Below are 16,044 nucleotides of genomic sequence, written 5' to 3' on the forward strand. Positions count from 1 at the left end.
CTCACTGCCTGGGTCTTCCTGCACAAAATTTCTAACAGTCCTTTTCACCTCCTCTTATCCTTTCTTGCTAATGCTCATGCTGGATTTATAATTGCAGTGTTGAATGTAAAAGACACATTCTTCACAACTGCAGTGTTTATCGCTCAGATGTCAGCTAAACGTATGTCAACTGAGCGCATAGCTTTAGCAAGCCTTGTCTGTTTGCCCTTGCACCCCCCCTCTTTCTTGTCCTCCGCCAGCTGTGTTTGAGGTGGATGTCCAGTATCCGGCTGTTGTAAAGCCATTCTCTTCACACCAGGGTGGAAGCCTCTCCTTTGAAAACTAGCAGATTAATGTAAAGGTGATTTCCCTCTAGCATCAGTCATTGTCAAAGTGGACAGTGTCAAAGCGTTGAAAATAAAATATGTTACCATTTATTTATATTAAGTCAAAGTGAATTTTAGGTTGTCAAACATTAGGTTGTTTATTTATGGTTGACTTCAACCTCAGTCAAAAGCTAATTCTCATGTCTCATGAGCAGTATAGCACCTAATATATTTCTTTCCTTCTCATATGTTCACTCCAGAAATTTTAATTGATATGGCAAATGGATTGATTTGATATGCAATAACTATACTGTAACATCCCAAGCCAGTGATGCTTCAAAGAAGACATAAATTATTTTGATATTGAGCTTGTGCTGAACTGCTGCCATTTTTTGCATTCCACTGCACTTTTCCATTGCTTTTCTATGTGCTAGATTTCTATGTGCTAGTCTTTGACTCTAGTATTTGTGCCTTTTGCATGACAGTTGCATTTTTAGAAGAAGTTCTTTTTTTAGAAGACCCATTTTACTGCAAAAATGAATTCCATGTGAACAGCCCCTCAAACAGTCACGTAAATGTTGCATAAGTGCTGTTGTTCTGAATATCAGAATAGGCAATAAGCTGCAGGTGTTTTGACATTCAGATAAATATTTATTTGCTAATATTAAATGACTTATATTTTACACACAATATTGCCATTTACTTTGTCTATTTTTGCTTTGCTAATGAAAAAATCAACACAGAAACAGCCGTCGGGTCTCAGAGCAAGTGGTGTTTTGTTCTTGAAAAAATGGAAAGCTTGAAAAATCCACCCCAGTATGCACAGACTGCTGCTTGTGTGCAGCATGAAAACAAAATTGTCAATAATTTTTAATTAATATTTCATAATTATCAAATTTAACAGGGCTTGAAACATGTTACATGCTTATGGGACTGGTATAGTGTAGTCAGGTAACAGTAGCATGTTTATTGCATCTAAAATTGATAATGGGCTCAGCCCCTGATATTTGCAAAGTCAAGTTTTTTCCACTTTTTTACAGAACTGTAAGGGTTATAGGGTTCGGCAGCCAGGTCAGACTCAAACCTGCAGGGTCCCTGTGAGCCAACATGTGCTGAGCATGTGCACAGCTCTGACTAGAACTAGCTTTTTAAAAGTACAAGTGTCAGTGTTATTGTTTTCGCTTGTAACTGGGTTTCTGTGTGGAAAGTGGTTCGTGGAAAAACCTGAAGTGGAGTTGAATGATTACTGAATGCTTTGAGAGGGGGAGGGAAAATCACTATCACTCCACTCCACTTATATACACTATTCCAGACCAGCTTTCCGTCTGTGTGTTGACTGGTACTCAAAGTTTGATGCTTTGGCTGTTTTCAGATCATTTTCTTTTGCATTGAATAAGAACAGACTTTTTTTTTCGTCTAAAACATGTTATTGTCTATATTTTTTTGTGTTTATAGAACTGTTGAATAAAAGCAATATCACACTGGCAATATCAGGTGATTATTTTGAATGTAAATTTGATGACCACATTAAATTCATGGACAAAATTTAAAATGTCATCACAGTTTCCCATTAGTGTTACAATCCATCCAGATCCAGGATAGTTTGTAACAACAGCGCTCTTTATACTTTCCATTAATTTACACAGTTTATAGTAGATTGGTAAACTACTGTAGTTGTAGCCTAAATATAGAAAATGTACCCTGTCTATAAGTTTGAGACACATAACGCAAACAACAACGACCAACAGAAAATGTTGTTTTTTTTCTAAGGCAATTACATTGTAACAACATGTTCATGCATTTAATTAGTCTAATTAATGCTATAAATATAAACTATTACAATATCTGTAATAGCACGGGTTCATAAATGTCAGGTTTGGCTTACCAGACATAACCCTGCATTGACTATGACAGTGTGGGGAGTTCGAGACTGCAGCGCTGATCATTCTGCCTCACACTTTCAAACTCGTCATTTCACAACACTGAGGCGAGGAAACGAGCCAGCGCTATCAACACTGCTGCCCCGAGGGCTCTTCCTACTCAAGTCCTGAGAGCCACAGAGGAATCTGGGAATACCACTGCAAAATGAAGAACACTATCGATTCGAAAACATTTCCGAGGTTTTCTTTTTTAACGTTTGTGTCTCGATAAACTGGTTGACGGATCATACCTTCATTTCCAGATCACGGAACCGATGAAAATAACATCAGACACCGCAAGTAGATTAGCAGCGCTGAGATAAAGAACCTATCTTGCCCTTAAAATTATCGGAACAGGGGACATCATGCAAGGACGACAGCAGCGCTTCATCCCTAGTTTTACATCGATATATAGACTTAAATAATAATAAAAATCGGATTACTGATACAAAGCACGCCTGCACGCGCTTCAGTCGGATTCGTCCCACAAGCTTCATCCCGGTTCCGCAAAGAAACTCAATCCTAAAGTGTTGAAGAGCTCCATGCATTCAAAAAGGTGGGTTGCCGGTGATTACTAGACAAATAACTTTATTTGGTACTTTATGTGAAGACCATAGCCTATATCACCAGCATCTTATATTGTATCACATTGTAAGTGTAGAGCCCAGTGTTTTAGCTTCAAGAATGGTCTAAAAAGTAAAGATAGTATTTTTTGTATTAATTAGAATAGAAGAAAAGAAAAACGAGATTTTTAGAGAATACTGTGTTCTTAAATTTGAATATTTTAGCGTCTGTCGTGCTTGAAATCATACACACGCTTTTGATGATTAATTAAACTCACAAATGATTAGACTACATCTGTGCTGGGTTCACAACACCATCTATATCTTCTCATTAAGGTACCATAATGCCATATTTTGGCTTTATCTACCTCCATTCAAGGTAATTTTCTCTAATCTGAAATGAAAATGTAGACATCACAGTTGAACTGTAAATAATATAGTGGTTCTTCTTTCAAGACCTTATGCATGAGGAGAACTCATCTCTGGAGATATCATTCATCCTCAACCACTGTGCAAGCGCCATCTGTTGGACTGCAACAGCTGACCACTAAAACACAACCATTACATATCCACATTCCCTCTTCTTCTGTAGGACCTTTCAATTACCTTGACCTGTCAAGATCTCAACAAGACCTTTATGGTCAGATTGCTTTAATTAATAGCTTTTATACTTTATATATGGGAAGCATCCTTCTTCTCATTAGTTCACACAAATAAAAAATAATTTGTAAGATTACATATTTTATAAATAGTCTCACATAGCAGTGCATCATAAGGAAAGGTAATCTGGGAGTCTGAAATATGAAGGAAATGCAGTGATATAAAGCTCGTTATTGTGCTATATATCACATATTGGCTGAGATGTTTTCAAAGCCCTGGGCATTGATGACAGTGATGTATGAAGATGCTTATAGGTGAATGCATTTATGTTGACAGAGACAGACCACTAACAGGTGATCATACATTGTGTTGTTGCAGTTTAGTTGTGGGTGGTATAGAGCTTCTTTTCCATTTCTGATTTGAAGAGTTTGGACAGAAGCTTTTGTCCTTTCTGTTTTATTTAATCAGTCTGCTGTTTGTCATAGTGTACAAATAAAGCATACATTCCCACTGCAGTTTAATGATAAACTGATTCTTTCTTTTGTATTTAAATGAGCCTTTAACATAGGGATTTCTAATCCTGCTCCTGAGGGTCACTGTCCTGCAGAGTTTAGTTCCAACCTCAATTAAACAGACCTGAACCAAGGTAATCTAGGTCTTCAGGATTACAAGAATCTTCCAGGGAGGTGTGGGAGCTACTCTGCAAGATGTTGGCCCTTCATGACCAGGATTAAACACCCCTGCTTTAAGCCTTTTAATAATTTTCTCAACTATTTAAGTATGTGTATTTTACTACTTGGACAGTCTAAAGAAACGTTTTCCATTATAAAATTAAATAAACAGATTGTTATTAAAATCATGTTATTTTATTCCTCATCACAATTACAACTACATTCTAAAAAAATGCTGGGTTAAAAACAACCCAATTTGGGTTGAAAATGGACAAACCCAGCGGATGGGTTAAATTGAACCCAACTATTGTTTAAAAATTACTATATGGCTGGCTTAAGATGAACCCAAAATAGGTTGAAAATTAAAAATTAGACACATAATTAATAGAGGCAACAATAATAATAATTAAAAGGTAAACATATTAATAAACGATTTGATAAATTTTTATTGTTTAATTATTATTAATTCAACTTGTTAATAAATGTTAATTTATATTAATAAATGTTAATTTCCAATCTATTTTGGGTTCATTTTAAGCAAGCAATACAGCGATTTTTAAACAACTGAGTTAAATAAAACTACCCAGCAGGTTGGGAAAACATTTAACCCAACCACTGGGTTAAAACAACCCATTTGCTGGGTTTGTCCATTTTCAGCCCAACTTGGGTTGTTTTTAACCCAGCATTTTTTAGAGTGTAAAGTTACATAACAATGAAGTAAAAAAAATGTATGATAAAAGAATGAAGTACCCTAATATTTCAGTTTATTTGGAAATTTACACATAGCTTATATGAGTGACTACTGACATGTTTACATGTATTGTTTGTGATTATGATTTATAGAGACAGAGAAATTTTATTCATTATTTTAATTTTGGATATATTAATTATAGACTCTCTGATTATAATGTACTAAATATGGTACTTAAACAGCTCTGGTCATATGACTATTCACACCGGCCACGCAAAAAAAAATCTAAACAATTTGGTCTGTACTTTCATTTCTAGTGGACAACTCTGTTTGAAATACACTAACTCTCTTTAGACCTTAAATAAATATTTGTGCTCAAATCGGATTAAGTGGGTTAATGGACCAGTATATATTCTGGTAATACATTCTGTTAATATAGGCTACTAACAATTTACATTTGCATCTTCATTTAAATATATTTCCATTCTCATTTTGATTCTGTCATAACTGAAAATGCATGCACTCGCACAGGAAAGTATTATTTACATATTAGCTATGTATTAAAGAGTAACAAGAAATGCGTTCCCTTTCTTGAGTTCGCAGCCTACATGGCAAACGGGTAAAGTACTTTTCAAAGCACAGGCGTAATTTGAAACTAGTGAGGGGTTGGTGGAGAAACAGTGACTTCTTATTGGTGCACTTCGCAGTGTAGGCTGCGCCCTCTTGACACTAGCAAACTCGAAGATCGATGGCACGTTTCTAGTGAGGGTTGGGAATGTGTGAACACGGAGAATATCTGACAAAAGCAGCGATATTTGTACGACGGAATGATTTCGGGGCGTTGCGGTTCTTCAGCAACTTCTAATCAACCGGAAAGTTGCAGCATTGCTCTAATTCGCGTTTCTTTACATTGCTGGTGTAAATAGGGAGAGGAGAGGAGCGCTGTCCCGTGCTGGATGGATGGTTATGGGGAAAGGAGCAGGACCATCGGCGCTACAAGTCTGCCAGTTCCTTGTTCTGTTTCTCTGTCTGTTTCCATCAGGTAAGAAAAAAATAAAGAATTTTACTGGAGTTTTAGGACTGGAAATGGTGATACGTGTATGTTTCTTGGCATTTAATTGTCGAAGTAATGATGAAGCCTATAAATTATAATCGCTACAAAAACACAGAGCAGTTAAACATGTTGACAAACGTATGCTTTGTTACTTAGCAGCAAAGTAAATGCAGTTGGGTGTATTTTGTTTAGTCATGACCCAGTTACGTCTGGTGAAAGTTATTTATCATCTAAAACACCTCAGTGCACATTCCTGCATAATGTACGCTGCAATAATGCTGTTGTTGATAACTTTAAAGTTTGCACTACTCATAATGCGTTTAAATTGACTGTGCTAATTTTCCATCTAACTTAAACCTTGCGCATTAAAAAGATGCGGAAAACAAATGTGAGTACAGAGATAGACTGGTGATTTTAGTTGTTTTTTAGCCATTGTTTAAACCGTGCGATAAAAGCGTAATGGTGCGAAGGTTCGGTTCGATTCTGCTGCACTACCGCAGTGTTTCCCACAGCTCTGGCCGAGACGTGCTGTTGTGTTTGGGGGAGGGGAAGCGAACCCTCCACATCTATAACATGCCTTCGCTCGACTTGTGGGGGCAAAATTTCCAAAAACGATTTCACAGTAAAGTCTTTTAAGAGCGTTTTCACTAGTAAAACAAGTTTCTTAAATGCAAACAAAAATCTAAAAATGTCTATACAGATGTTTTTTTTTAAAATATAGATCTATATGTTAAATTCACAGAAAAATTAGTCTGAATTTACAGTACTGTAAATACTGGGTAGTACGATATGGACTTCACAGTGAACAGTAGTAGGAAAAGACCATAAAATTATAGTGTTGTGTTGAATCACAGACATTATCACTGTCTGCACTACACTACAGACTTGTGTACAGATTAGCTGCAATATTTTCATGTCCACAGTGTGATACTAACACAAGTTCCCAGCCTGAATAATGCCGTTACTGTCACTTTAAGTTACTTGTTTTGTAATGTTCAGTGCTTTATATAAAATTATTGTCACCATTATTGAGATTTTTCTATAACGAGTATATAGAATGACATATAGATGACAACCTCTAAAATTCATCACAATATTGCAAATACTTTCCCCTTTATTGTTACACACACGCGCACACACACACACACACACACACACACACACACACACACACACACACACACACACACACATATATATATATATATATATAGTAACAGACAATCAATATGATAGTAATATCATTTGATATTAAAAGATAAATGACCATTGATGTCACAGTAAAAATCTTAATACAGCAGGAAATTACCATTCGTAAAGCTCGTAAAATCCTTCCATTTTTGCAATTTAGTATGTATTAAAAGAAGAAAAATCTAATGTGTGTTGAAGAGTGCAGACACTCACATGATTATGGGTCAGCAGTGTTTTCCAAATGTGATAATTAATTCCTGTACATCTCATTATAATGGAATTTACAAGTGTTGTTTTGATCTGTCAAGGTTCTGGTCAGTTGTAAGTAGTGTTCAGTTTGATTTCACACCCTGTGTCCCATCTTCTTTCAAGTTATTTAACGCCAAACAAAAGGCAATCATGCAAGTGCTAGTCGCTGACGTCTTAAATTAGCCTATTGTCTCTTATCAGATGGTCATAAATGCCTTTTATAGCTGGTAGGTGAAAGGTGCGTGTCTGTAACTGAGACAACAAAGATTGGTGTGTGATCATTTGGAAACAAAGTTGTGTGCAGTTTTGGCATGTCTTTGCATTTTATTAAACGAAGGTATCATCTTTAAATGATGAAAAACCACATGATTCAAAAGCCTTCGGATTTCAATTCAGCTCTTGTAATCCGAGGAAGGGGAATGTGCTTGAAATTGCTTTTGCCTTTGATTACGGCCTTTTGCTCTGGACAGGTGGCTATCTCATATCCAGTTTGACCTGTGGAATGGTGAGACCTACTCTGTGTTCCACCCATTGGTCCTGGAGCCAGTTTCTCTCCAGAGATCCTGTTTCTTTAAGGCTGTCCTCAGCCCCCCTTCCCTCCTGCCCTGCATGGCTGATGAAACTCTACCTAATCCCTTTACACAGGGCTAATTTATGACTCTGCTGGTTTCTTCTCAATGGCAAATTGCATTGTCTTCATTCAGAGTCCTAGGACTACACCCTCCCACACATACACACACACACACACACACACACACACACACACACACACAAACATCTACCCCCTTCTGTTCAAGCCCTAAGTGATTTTTTTTTCAGATGTGCATTTGCCCTCGGTCACTGACACCCACAGTGCTTTGCTCAAAGGCACCCCCACAATCTGCTTAGCAATGCAAAGAGACAGCACAAGCAAGGTGTGAATGAGTGCAAATTTGATGTGAGATGATTAGCACTTTTAAATAATAGACTTTTGTTGGTGTGAATGTAAGTTTGAAAGCTTCCTTCCAGTTTGTCTTAATGCTATTAATTTGTGTTGCACCTTAAACAGTGTGAAATTGCTAGATATCCAACTGGGAGCTTGGAATCAGCGTTTTTCGATAAAGCATATCCCATTTACTAATATAAAGTGATGTCATTCATGGTGAGGTAATGAAGTTAGATAAGCCTGTCGAGAATTCATTACTTTGTAATGATGCCTATTTAGATGCTTATTGCTTTACGTTTTGTATTACAATAGCTCTCAAATGTGTTGAGCTTTTCTCCCCAGTGATATTATAGACATAATAAGAATATAATCATTTTGAATTTCACATAAAATCAACAAATGTTGATTGGCCTACTTTAAAGTTTTTTGTTTCTTTTATTTTTGAAAAGGCAACAAGACAACAATAGCCTTACTTTATACTACATTCAGAGCACTTAGACTTGATGGAAGTTGGCAAAACACAGAAACTTGGAACTTGGTTGGAATGTTGTTTTTTTATTACTGATGGAATTAAAGCCTCACTTTGTCCAGATGTAGAGAGAATTCATGTGTTGTTATGAGGGCCTTGAGCAACTGGCATTCATGAACATACCATAATAAACTGAACTTAATTTAAAGGTTAGTACTGAAATAATTAAAATAAGAAGTATGAAATGTGTATAAAAAGTAAAGAGTAGTTGTAACATTAAATATAGGGGGCTATTCTTGATTAAAAAGAGAAATGAGAAGGTTTTTTTTTTCATTATAACTGTTAGTTTTCAATTTAAAAGCTTAATCAGTTTTGTCAGCCACTTTGGTTGATGCTTAATTTCTGTAAACTTCTGTAAACTTGGTTTGACCATGCCAGTGTGTTTATGCTATCTCCCTTTTTGCCTTACAGCAACTCTGCAGTGTAAGATCCTCAAGTGTAACTCCGAGTTCTGGGCCTCCACCTCCAGCTCTGGCCCAGAAGAGGAGTTCTGCACCGCTCTGCGGGCATACAACAACTGCGTCCGTCGCACCGCCCGTACGTGCCGGGGTGACCTGGCCTACCATTCAGCCCAACATGGTATTGAGGATCTTATGATCCAACACAACTGCTCCAAAGAAGGGCCCACTACCCAGCCTCGTGCCCGCACACCACCGCCCCCAGTACAGCAACCACCCCAAACGGACATCCACGTTCCCTCTGATGGGCCAGAGGTGTGCCATTATGAGCGGAGTCTACCACGTAATGCTGCACCTCCCAATTACACTCATTGCGGCTTTTTCGGGGACCCACATCTACGCACATTCAATGATGACTTTCAAACTTGTAAAGTTGAGGGAGCCTGGCCACTGATTCACAATAAGTACCTGTCTGTGCAAGTTACAAACACTCCTGTTGTACCTGGATCTTCTGCTACGGCTACTAGCAAGGTAAGGATTTGTTTTGCCTCACATAAACCAACAAAAGTAATTTCAGAATTGGTCTGTCATCTTATTTCACCAGCTGCTTTTCAACTAGCTCAACCTATAAGGAACTTTTTTCAGCAACAAACTAGTTAATGATGAAAGTGTGGTTTCACCAGTAGGAAGAGAAAACAGACTTCTTAAGTGCAGACTCTAGTTAGCATTTGGATGTGTTCCACAACAGATGAAGATGTGATAAGAGGAACAATTGATGAAAGTCTGATTAACGTTTTTTTTTTTTTAAGAATGTCAGCAACAAAAGAGACATAATAACTTATGTTGTTACCAGGCTCAAGTGCCTTATTTATTTATTTTTTGGACAGTCAAGACTAATGTTACTATATCTGTGGCAGTCCTTGCCATTATTTGTGTGTGATTTAAGATTCTTGTTGTTTTAACTAAGTGCTCAGTCCATACAGGAAACTGCTGATATTTTCTCTGCATTAGTTGGCCCTCATACCTCATAAATTATCATTGTTTTGCTTTACGGCCCATTGGACAAACTGGGAGCTGCCTTAGAATTGGCCAGCTGTGGAGCCTAAGGTGAAAGCACAGGACTACAAGTTTATGTGTCCGACATGTCTGATGTCCTTTTGGCTGCTTTAATTGTGTGACCAGGGTTAAATGTTTTTCAGAGTTTTTCCTCGTGGCAGAAAAACACAAGTACTTTGTACTCAATCACATTAAGAAACAGAGCAATTTTCTGCCATCAAAAACCTCTAATGATTCCCCATTAAGTAGAAGGACCCACAGTTCATTCTTGCAGGAAAGGAAAGGGATCATGATATTTTTAAGTTGGCTTTTTTAAATAAATGACAGTGGCTCAGAGACAAAAGCAAAAACAGGTCTGCAGGCAGATGTGCAAACAAGACGTTCCTTGTTTATTGATAGCTTTGAACAAGCTCTCGCTGTCCTGCGAAAAACAAGCCTTGGGTGGGTGGCGTTAACAGGGGGGCAGTTCACTGCACCATTAGTGATTATAGGGCGGTTTGGCTTAACTAAGTCTCCACTCGGACGTAGACACACACACTCATATGCATCATTTGCAAGATCAGAGCAGCCTGGACGTCCCGAGGTCACATATGTGTCAGCAGTCCATTGGCCCCCTAATGGCAGCTTGCTGGAGGAGTCAGAGGTAGGAGCAGCCTTCTCTAATTAGCCCCTGTGCAGGCTGTGCTCTCTAGCTGGCGCAAGTCCACTCCCTGGAGCTGAATCCGGGGTTCACAGGCAGGCTCTGAGCAGCATGAATGGATTGTCTTTGTGTCTGCATACTGAGGCCTGCTGTAACATAGACTGGACCTGTGTTTCTCCAGAGTGCGTTTACATTGGCCCCCTGTATCTTGAGCTGCTGCTGAAATGTGACATTACTAAAGCTTCTGGGCTTGGAGGGTCTGCACTACACAGTCCTCTGGTTTTATAAAGACAAGGTTCAGTTATGCAGAATGGAGTAGTGACCATCTTTTGCCATATGCAGTGGTGCATAAAACACTTTATGTCTGGCTGCTGTTTGTTGGCTGGTTTTGATTGAACAAATGTTGCATTTTAAATTTTGTACACATTTTTTTAACTACTTTTTTCTAGAATCTGATTCTGGCGTTAACTAGCATAGATTAGGGTTGTCAAAAGTACTGACTTCGGTACTCAGTTGGTACTGATATTTAAAAAAATCGATGATACCAGCATTTTCCTATTTGCTGTTGAGCAGATTCTTAAACACCTCTGAATGGTCATTTTGTTCATGCGCTCAAGATATATGTCTGTGATTGGCTACAATGCTTCAAAAACATTGTAAATAGACATCTTTGACGCTCTTCGCCGAGTTCTTACACAGATACACATGGGAGCGTTTGAAAGATTATAGCCAATCACAGACATGTCTGTTGAGCATGTGGATACTATGGCCAATCATAGGTGTTTAAGAATTTGCTCAACATCTGCTCAAAATGCTAGGGGGAAATGCCAGTATCGTCACATTTTTAAAATTTCAGTACCAAAGTCAGTACTTTTGACAACCCTAACACAGATTTTACAATTCAGTTAATGTTTGCTTTCTGTTCCTTGCGTTTTAATGTATTGATGCTCCAAATAATAATTAATCTTAATATGGCACAATTTAAATAATCTTGTAAATAATTTGTTCTCACTGGTTCTCACTCTCACTTCTTTACCACAGTTAACAATCATCTTCAAGAACTTTCAAGAATGTGTAGACCAGAAGATGTACCATGCTGAGACTGACGAGCTTCCAGCTGCATTTGCTGATGGTTCAAAGAATGGAGGTGACCGCCATGGGGCCAACACTTTACGTGTGGTAGAAAAGGTGCCTGGACAACATGTGGAGATCCAGGCACGCTATATCGGCACCACTATTGTAGTTCGGCAAGTTGGCCGTTATCTCACCTTTGCGGTGCGGATGCCAGAGGAGGTCGTGAATTCGGTGGAGGACCAGGACAACCAGGATCTTTACCTCTGCCTGCATGGTTGCCCTGCCAACCAGCGAATAGACTTCAGGACATTCAAAGCGCGGGCGGCAGAGAGCCACGGCTTAGGCAGGGGACGACCAGGCAGTCCTACCCAAGGCTTCACTTATCAGTCAGCCATGGCCAAGTGCAAAGAACGTCTACCGGTGGAGGATTTGTACTTCCAATCCTGTGTTTTTGATCTGCTATCTTCTGGGGACATTAACTTCACCCTGGCAGCCTACTATGCCTTTGAGGATGTTAAAATGCTCCACTCCAACAAAGACAAATACCACCTATTTGAAAAGGATACAATATTCAACTCTGCCTCAGACAAATTGGGTTTTAGTTTCCTAGTCCTCATCAGCCTTGTTGTCGTACAGTTATGGACTGACTCGTGTTCCATTTGTCTGTAGTCCCCATTGGATATCCTTGTTAGATGGTTGTAAGAAGCTGTATGCATGTGAAAGGCTACTCTCACCGTGTTGTGTTCCATCTACCAGAGGCTGGGATTCCCAGCTAGAGCCTGAGCTTCTGCCGAGGGCTTTCACACTTGTGTGTCTTGTATCACGCCATGGACTCATCTCACCTTATCATCACATACATTCATTCATCAGGCCAGAGCAGAAGCGTTCCTGGAGTTCCACCCATCTCTGCAGTCATCCTGCTGATCTCATAACTGCTCAATAACAGAGAAGGCAGTGCTGAGAGGGCCTAACTCGGGTCAGATTAAACCAATCTTGCTCTCAGAGTGACGTGCCACTGACAGGAGTGAGAGACGGATGATCCTTTGCAGAAAGAAGAGTTTGGAGATGGTCTTCAGTTCACTTGATGCCAAGTGAGAGGTGAAGTATGTCTCCCGGAGCCAGGTTGAAGGACATGACAGGAGCTTTTATTAACGTCTCCAAACGATGGAGGGCCAACAGGAGTTCTCTCTTTGAAGAAGCTCCAGCTCTGGAAAAATGTTAGCTTTCTAGTGAAAGCCCCCTGGCCAAGGCCGTGTCAGACTAGTAAGTCATGTTGTCTACAGAGAAGATTAATAGGCCATAACATCAGGCCTTTTGTATAGTTTGTCTATGTGTGTGCAAGAGAAAGACGTGTTATTGTGTGGGTGATTACATGAATGTGTGTGTGTATGAGAGAGAGAGTGTGTGTGTGTGAATTGTTTCATAATAGCTGTATATTGCACCCAGGGTCCTAATGTAGCTCTGGTGTGGTGGTTCATGGGTCAGTAAAAACTTTTACTACCTGCCAAGAGCTCTTTCCTACATATATATATATATATATATATATATATATATATATATATATATATATATATATAAATAAGGGGGTGTCAACCATAGTGTCAAGCAGACATTAAACTACACTCATACTGCTTAGGTGTTATCATTTTGAAAAAAAAAATATTAAATTTACACCGCTGTCAAATTGGGTGTTCGAATTCAGCCTGATCAAATTTTCAGGCGGATAGAGAATAACTTTCTCTACTTTATTCACAAAGTAAATGCCATTGTCGAAAAATAAACAATTCAAGCCATACAATGGTGTGGCCCAAGACAGAGTTGTCTTTGAAAATAGCACAACTGCTTCATATAAACATGTTAATGGGAAAAAAATCATGTCAGTATGCAGTAGGTAACAGTTAACATATATATCCAGGAGAGAGCCAAGTTCCTCCATACAATATTTGCAGTTTGAGATGGGACCCACAAGGCCGATCCATCAATCATCCTTACTGCTTCTTAAAGAGCAACGCCTTGCTCTCCATTTCAAAAGGGTGTCGACGTGGCTGTGCTGTAGGCCTCGTTTAGCTCACGACTCTGTAGATCTGTGAATTTATGGCAGAGGCGTTTTGCCAAAGAACAAGCCATGGTGCCAACAATTTCCCAAACAGCTGAATTTTCTCTTTCTCATGGGGCCTTTGTGGTTCACTTAAGTATTTAGGCTCAAACCAGATGTCCTGATTGTGTATAATATTAGAAGGTGCTGCTAACTACAGTATGGTGGATGGACCAGTGCAGGAGCTATTATGAACATCTGCCATGCATTTCTTGTGACATTTGAAATGAGGGCATTCGCTCTTAAGCTATTAGCAGGCTCAGGATTACTGGCACTCAGTATTGTAAATAGCTGTAGTAGTATTGGCGAGCTAAAGTCAGACGATACATAGCACCACTATTTTGAAGAGTGAAACTGCACCCTTGGTAGTGTAATTGTTTTATAGGCCAATGTTTAGAGACTGTTGGAAAGGTCTTTGTGGAATATGAAGCCCACATAACATCATTATGTCATCTGTCACAGTTGTCTCTTATCAGTGTTTGTTTTCTCTTAGTAAAAAGTAAACTATAAAATTATGGTTTAGATATTAATTATACATAAGGAATCCTTTGAGAGACTTCACAGTAATTTATTCTTACACTGTAAAGTTTTACGAGCCTTACTACTGCTAAGAAAGCTTGTGTTGGTGCAGTTCATGGCTTTAAAGAGACATTTGAAAGCATACAAAATGATTGTAATGACTTTTGTGTTTAAGTGTGCTTGTGTTGTCAGTGCTTTTTGGATTTATATGTGTAATGTGACATGTATATAAGTTTGTGTGATTCGGCAAATAATATTTTGTGCTGTTTTTTTGGTACATCAGAGGGTGTAGTGAAATTTACCTTTAAGTTTAAAGGGATATTGTGTACACAAACACCACAAAAACAAGATAAGGGACTAATTACGATCTAATTTGGAACAAGAGTACATCATGTTCATTAAAGTAACTAAATACTAAGTAGGAAACGTGTGACTTGCGGTGTTCATGTGTTGTTTATTACAAAAGCACTTTATGTTTTTATTCTCTTTAACCTAGCTCTTACATGGTTTTAACTTGATGGTGAAAAAGGTTATCAGACTTGTAACGCTAAAGAAAAGTGAATGATAATGTTTTCAAATGTATTAACATTGAATGGGAGATACCAGACGGCTTAGTCTGTTTTTGTATGTAGGACTAAAGCGGTGCCACACACCACCTGTAAATACTGTAAATTATTTATTGAATAAAAATAAAGTGTCATGTTGATTTGTTTTTGATGTGAATGTTTTTGTATTCATGTTTCTAACTAAGGAAGTGGCCACACTACAGCTTTAGGTTTTCAATCCAAGTATGTTGGGCTAAGACTGCCACCTGATGGTATAATAGGTAAACTCAAATTGCTAAACCATGTTAGACTACAACTATGATTGTCAAGAGTACAATTCATGAACTTTACCGTGTTTGAGGTGTATAAAACTGCAGAATAAGCTTACACAAATGCTAAGCAGCAAGATTTAACAAAGATTTGTATAACAAGTTTCGTTAACTAATTAGACATTATGAAAACACGCGATTGGTGTAGAGATGAGGGACGTTACCAGCGCTTTAACTTTACATTTATTCCTTTTTTGATTTAACTGTAGGCGAAATGTACTTTGTTATTGATGTTAAAACGTGCTGAAAAACTACAAAATATTGAATATGTGTCGTGTATTATGTAGTGAAGTACGAGTGTCTTACCTCAGCAATCCGTGTCATTCCCCTCAGAGTATCCAAGCACGTAAAGCGCGCGAAGCAAACGGCTGAGACAATAAAGCTCAAATGTCGTTTTTTTTTTTACTTTTCAACATTTACAGGATTATCCTAGATCACATTAAAAATAATAATACTAATTAAAAATAGATAAAAATGCAGGTTCCATAAAACTAGATGTGAAAACTACAGCTGAGGCAGTTAAGCTCAAACGTCATTTTTTTTAGATTGTCCTATATCACATTAAATTAAAATAAAAACAATGTTGAACAACTTAACTTGTTGAAACTGCATAAGTACTATAATTGACATTGTAGGTTCCATAAAAATATGAACACTATTTTAAATGAAGAACAAAAACAAAGATTGTCCA

The 16,044-nt window shown here is 38.2% G+C and overlaps 1 protein-coding gene across 1 annotated transcript; it reads left to right on the top strand.

Moving 5' to 3' along the window:
- The first annotated feature begins 2,766 nt into the window (after positions 1-2,766).
- On the top strand, positions 2,767-12,534 carry rgma (repulsive guidance molecule BMP co-receptor a). Its single transcript, XM_067389336.1, has 4 exons — positions 2,767-2,780; positions 5,676-5,791; positions 9,109-9,626; positions 11,833-12,534. Exons 1-4 carry the CDS (start codon positions 2,767-2,769, stop codon positions 12,532-12,534), a joined length of 1,350 nt encoding a protein of 449 aa, XP_067245437.1.
- Positions 12,535-16,044: the final 3,510 nt, after the last annotated feature.

This window comes from Chanodichthys erythropterus, chromosome 7 (genome assembly GCF_024489055.1).
Source record: "Chanodichthys erythropterus isolate Z2021 chromosome 7, ASM2448905v1, whole genome shotgun sequence".
Taxonomy (NCBI): domain Eukaryota; kingdom Metazoa; phylum Chordata; class Actinopteri; order Cypriniformes; family Xenocyprididae; genus Chanodichthys; species Chanodichthys erythropterus.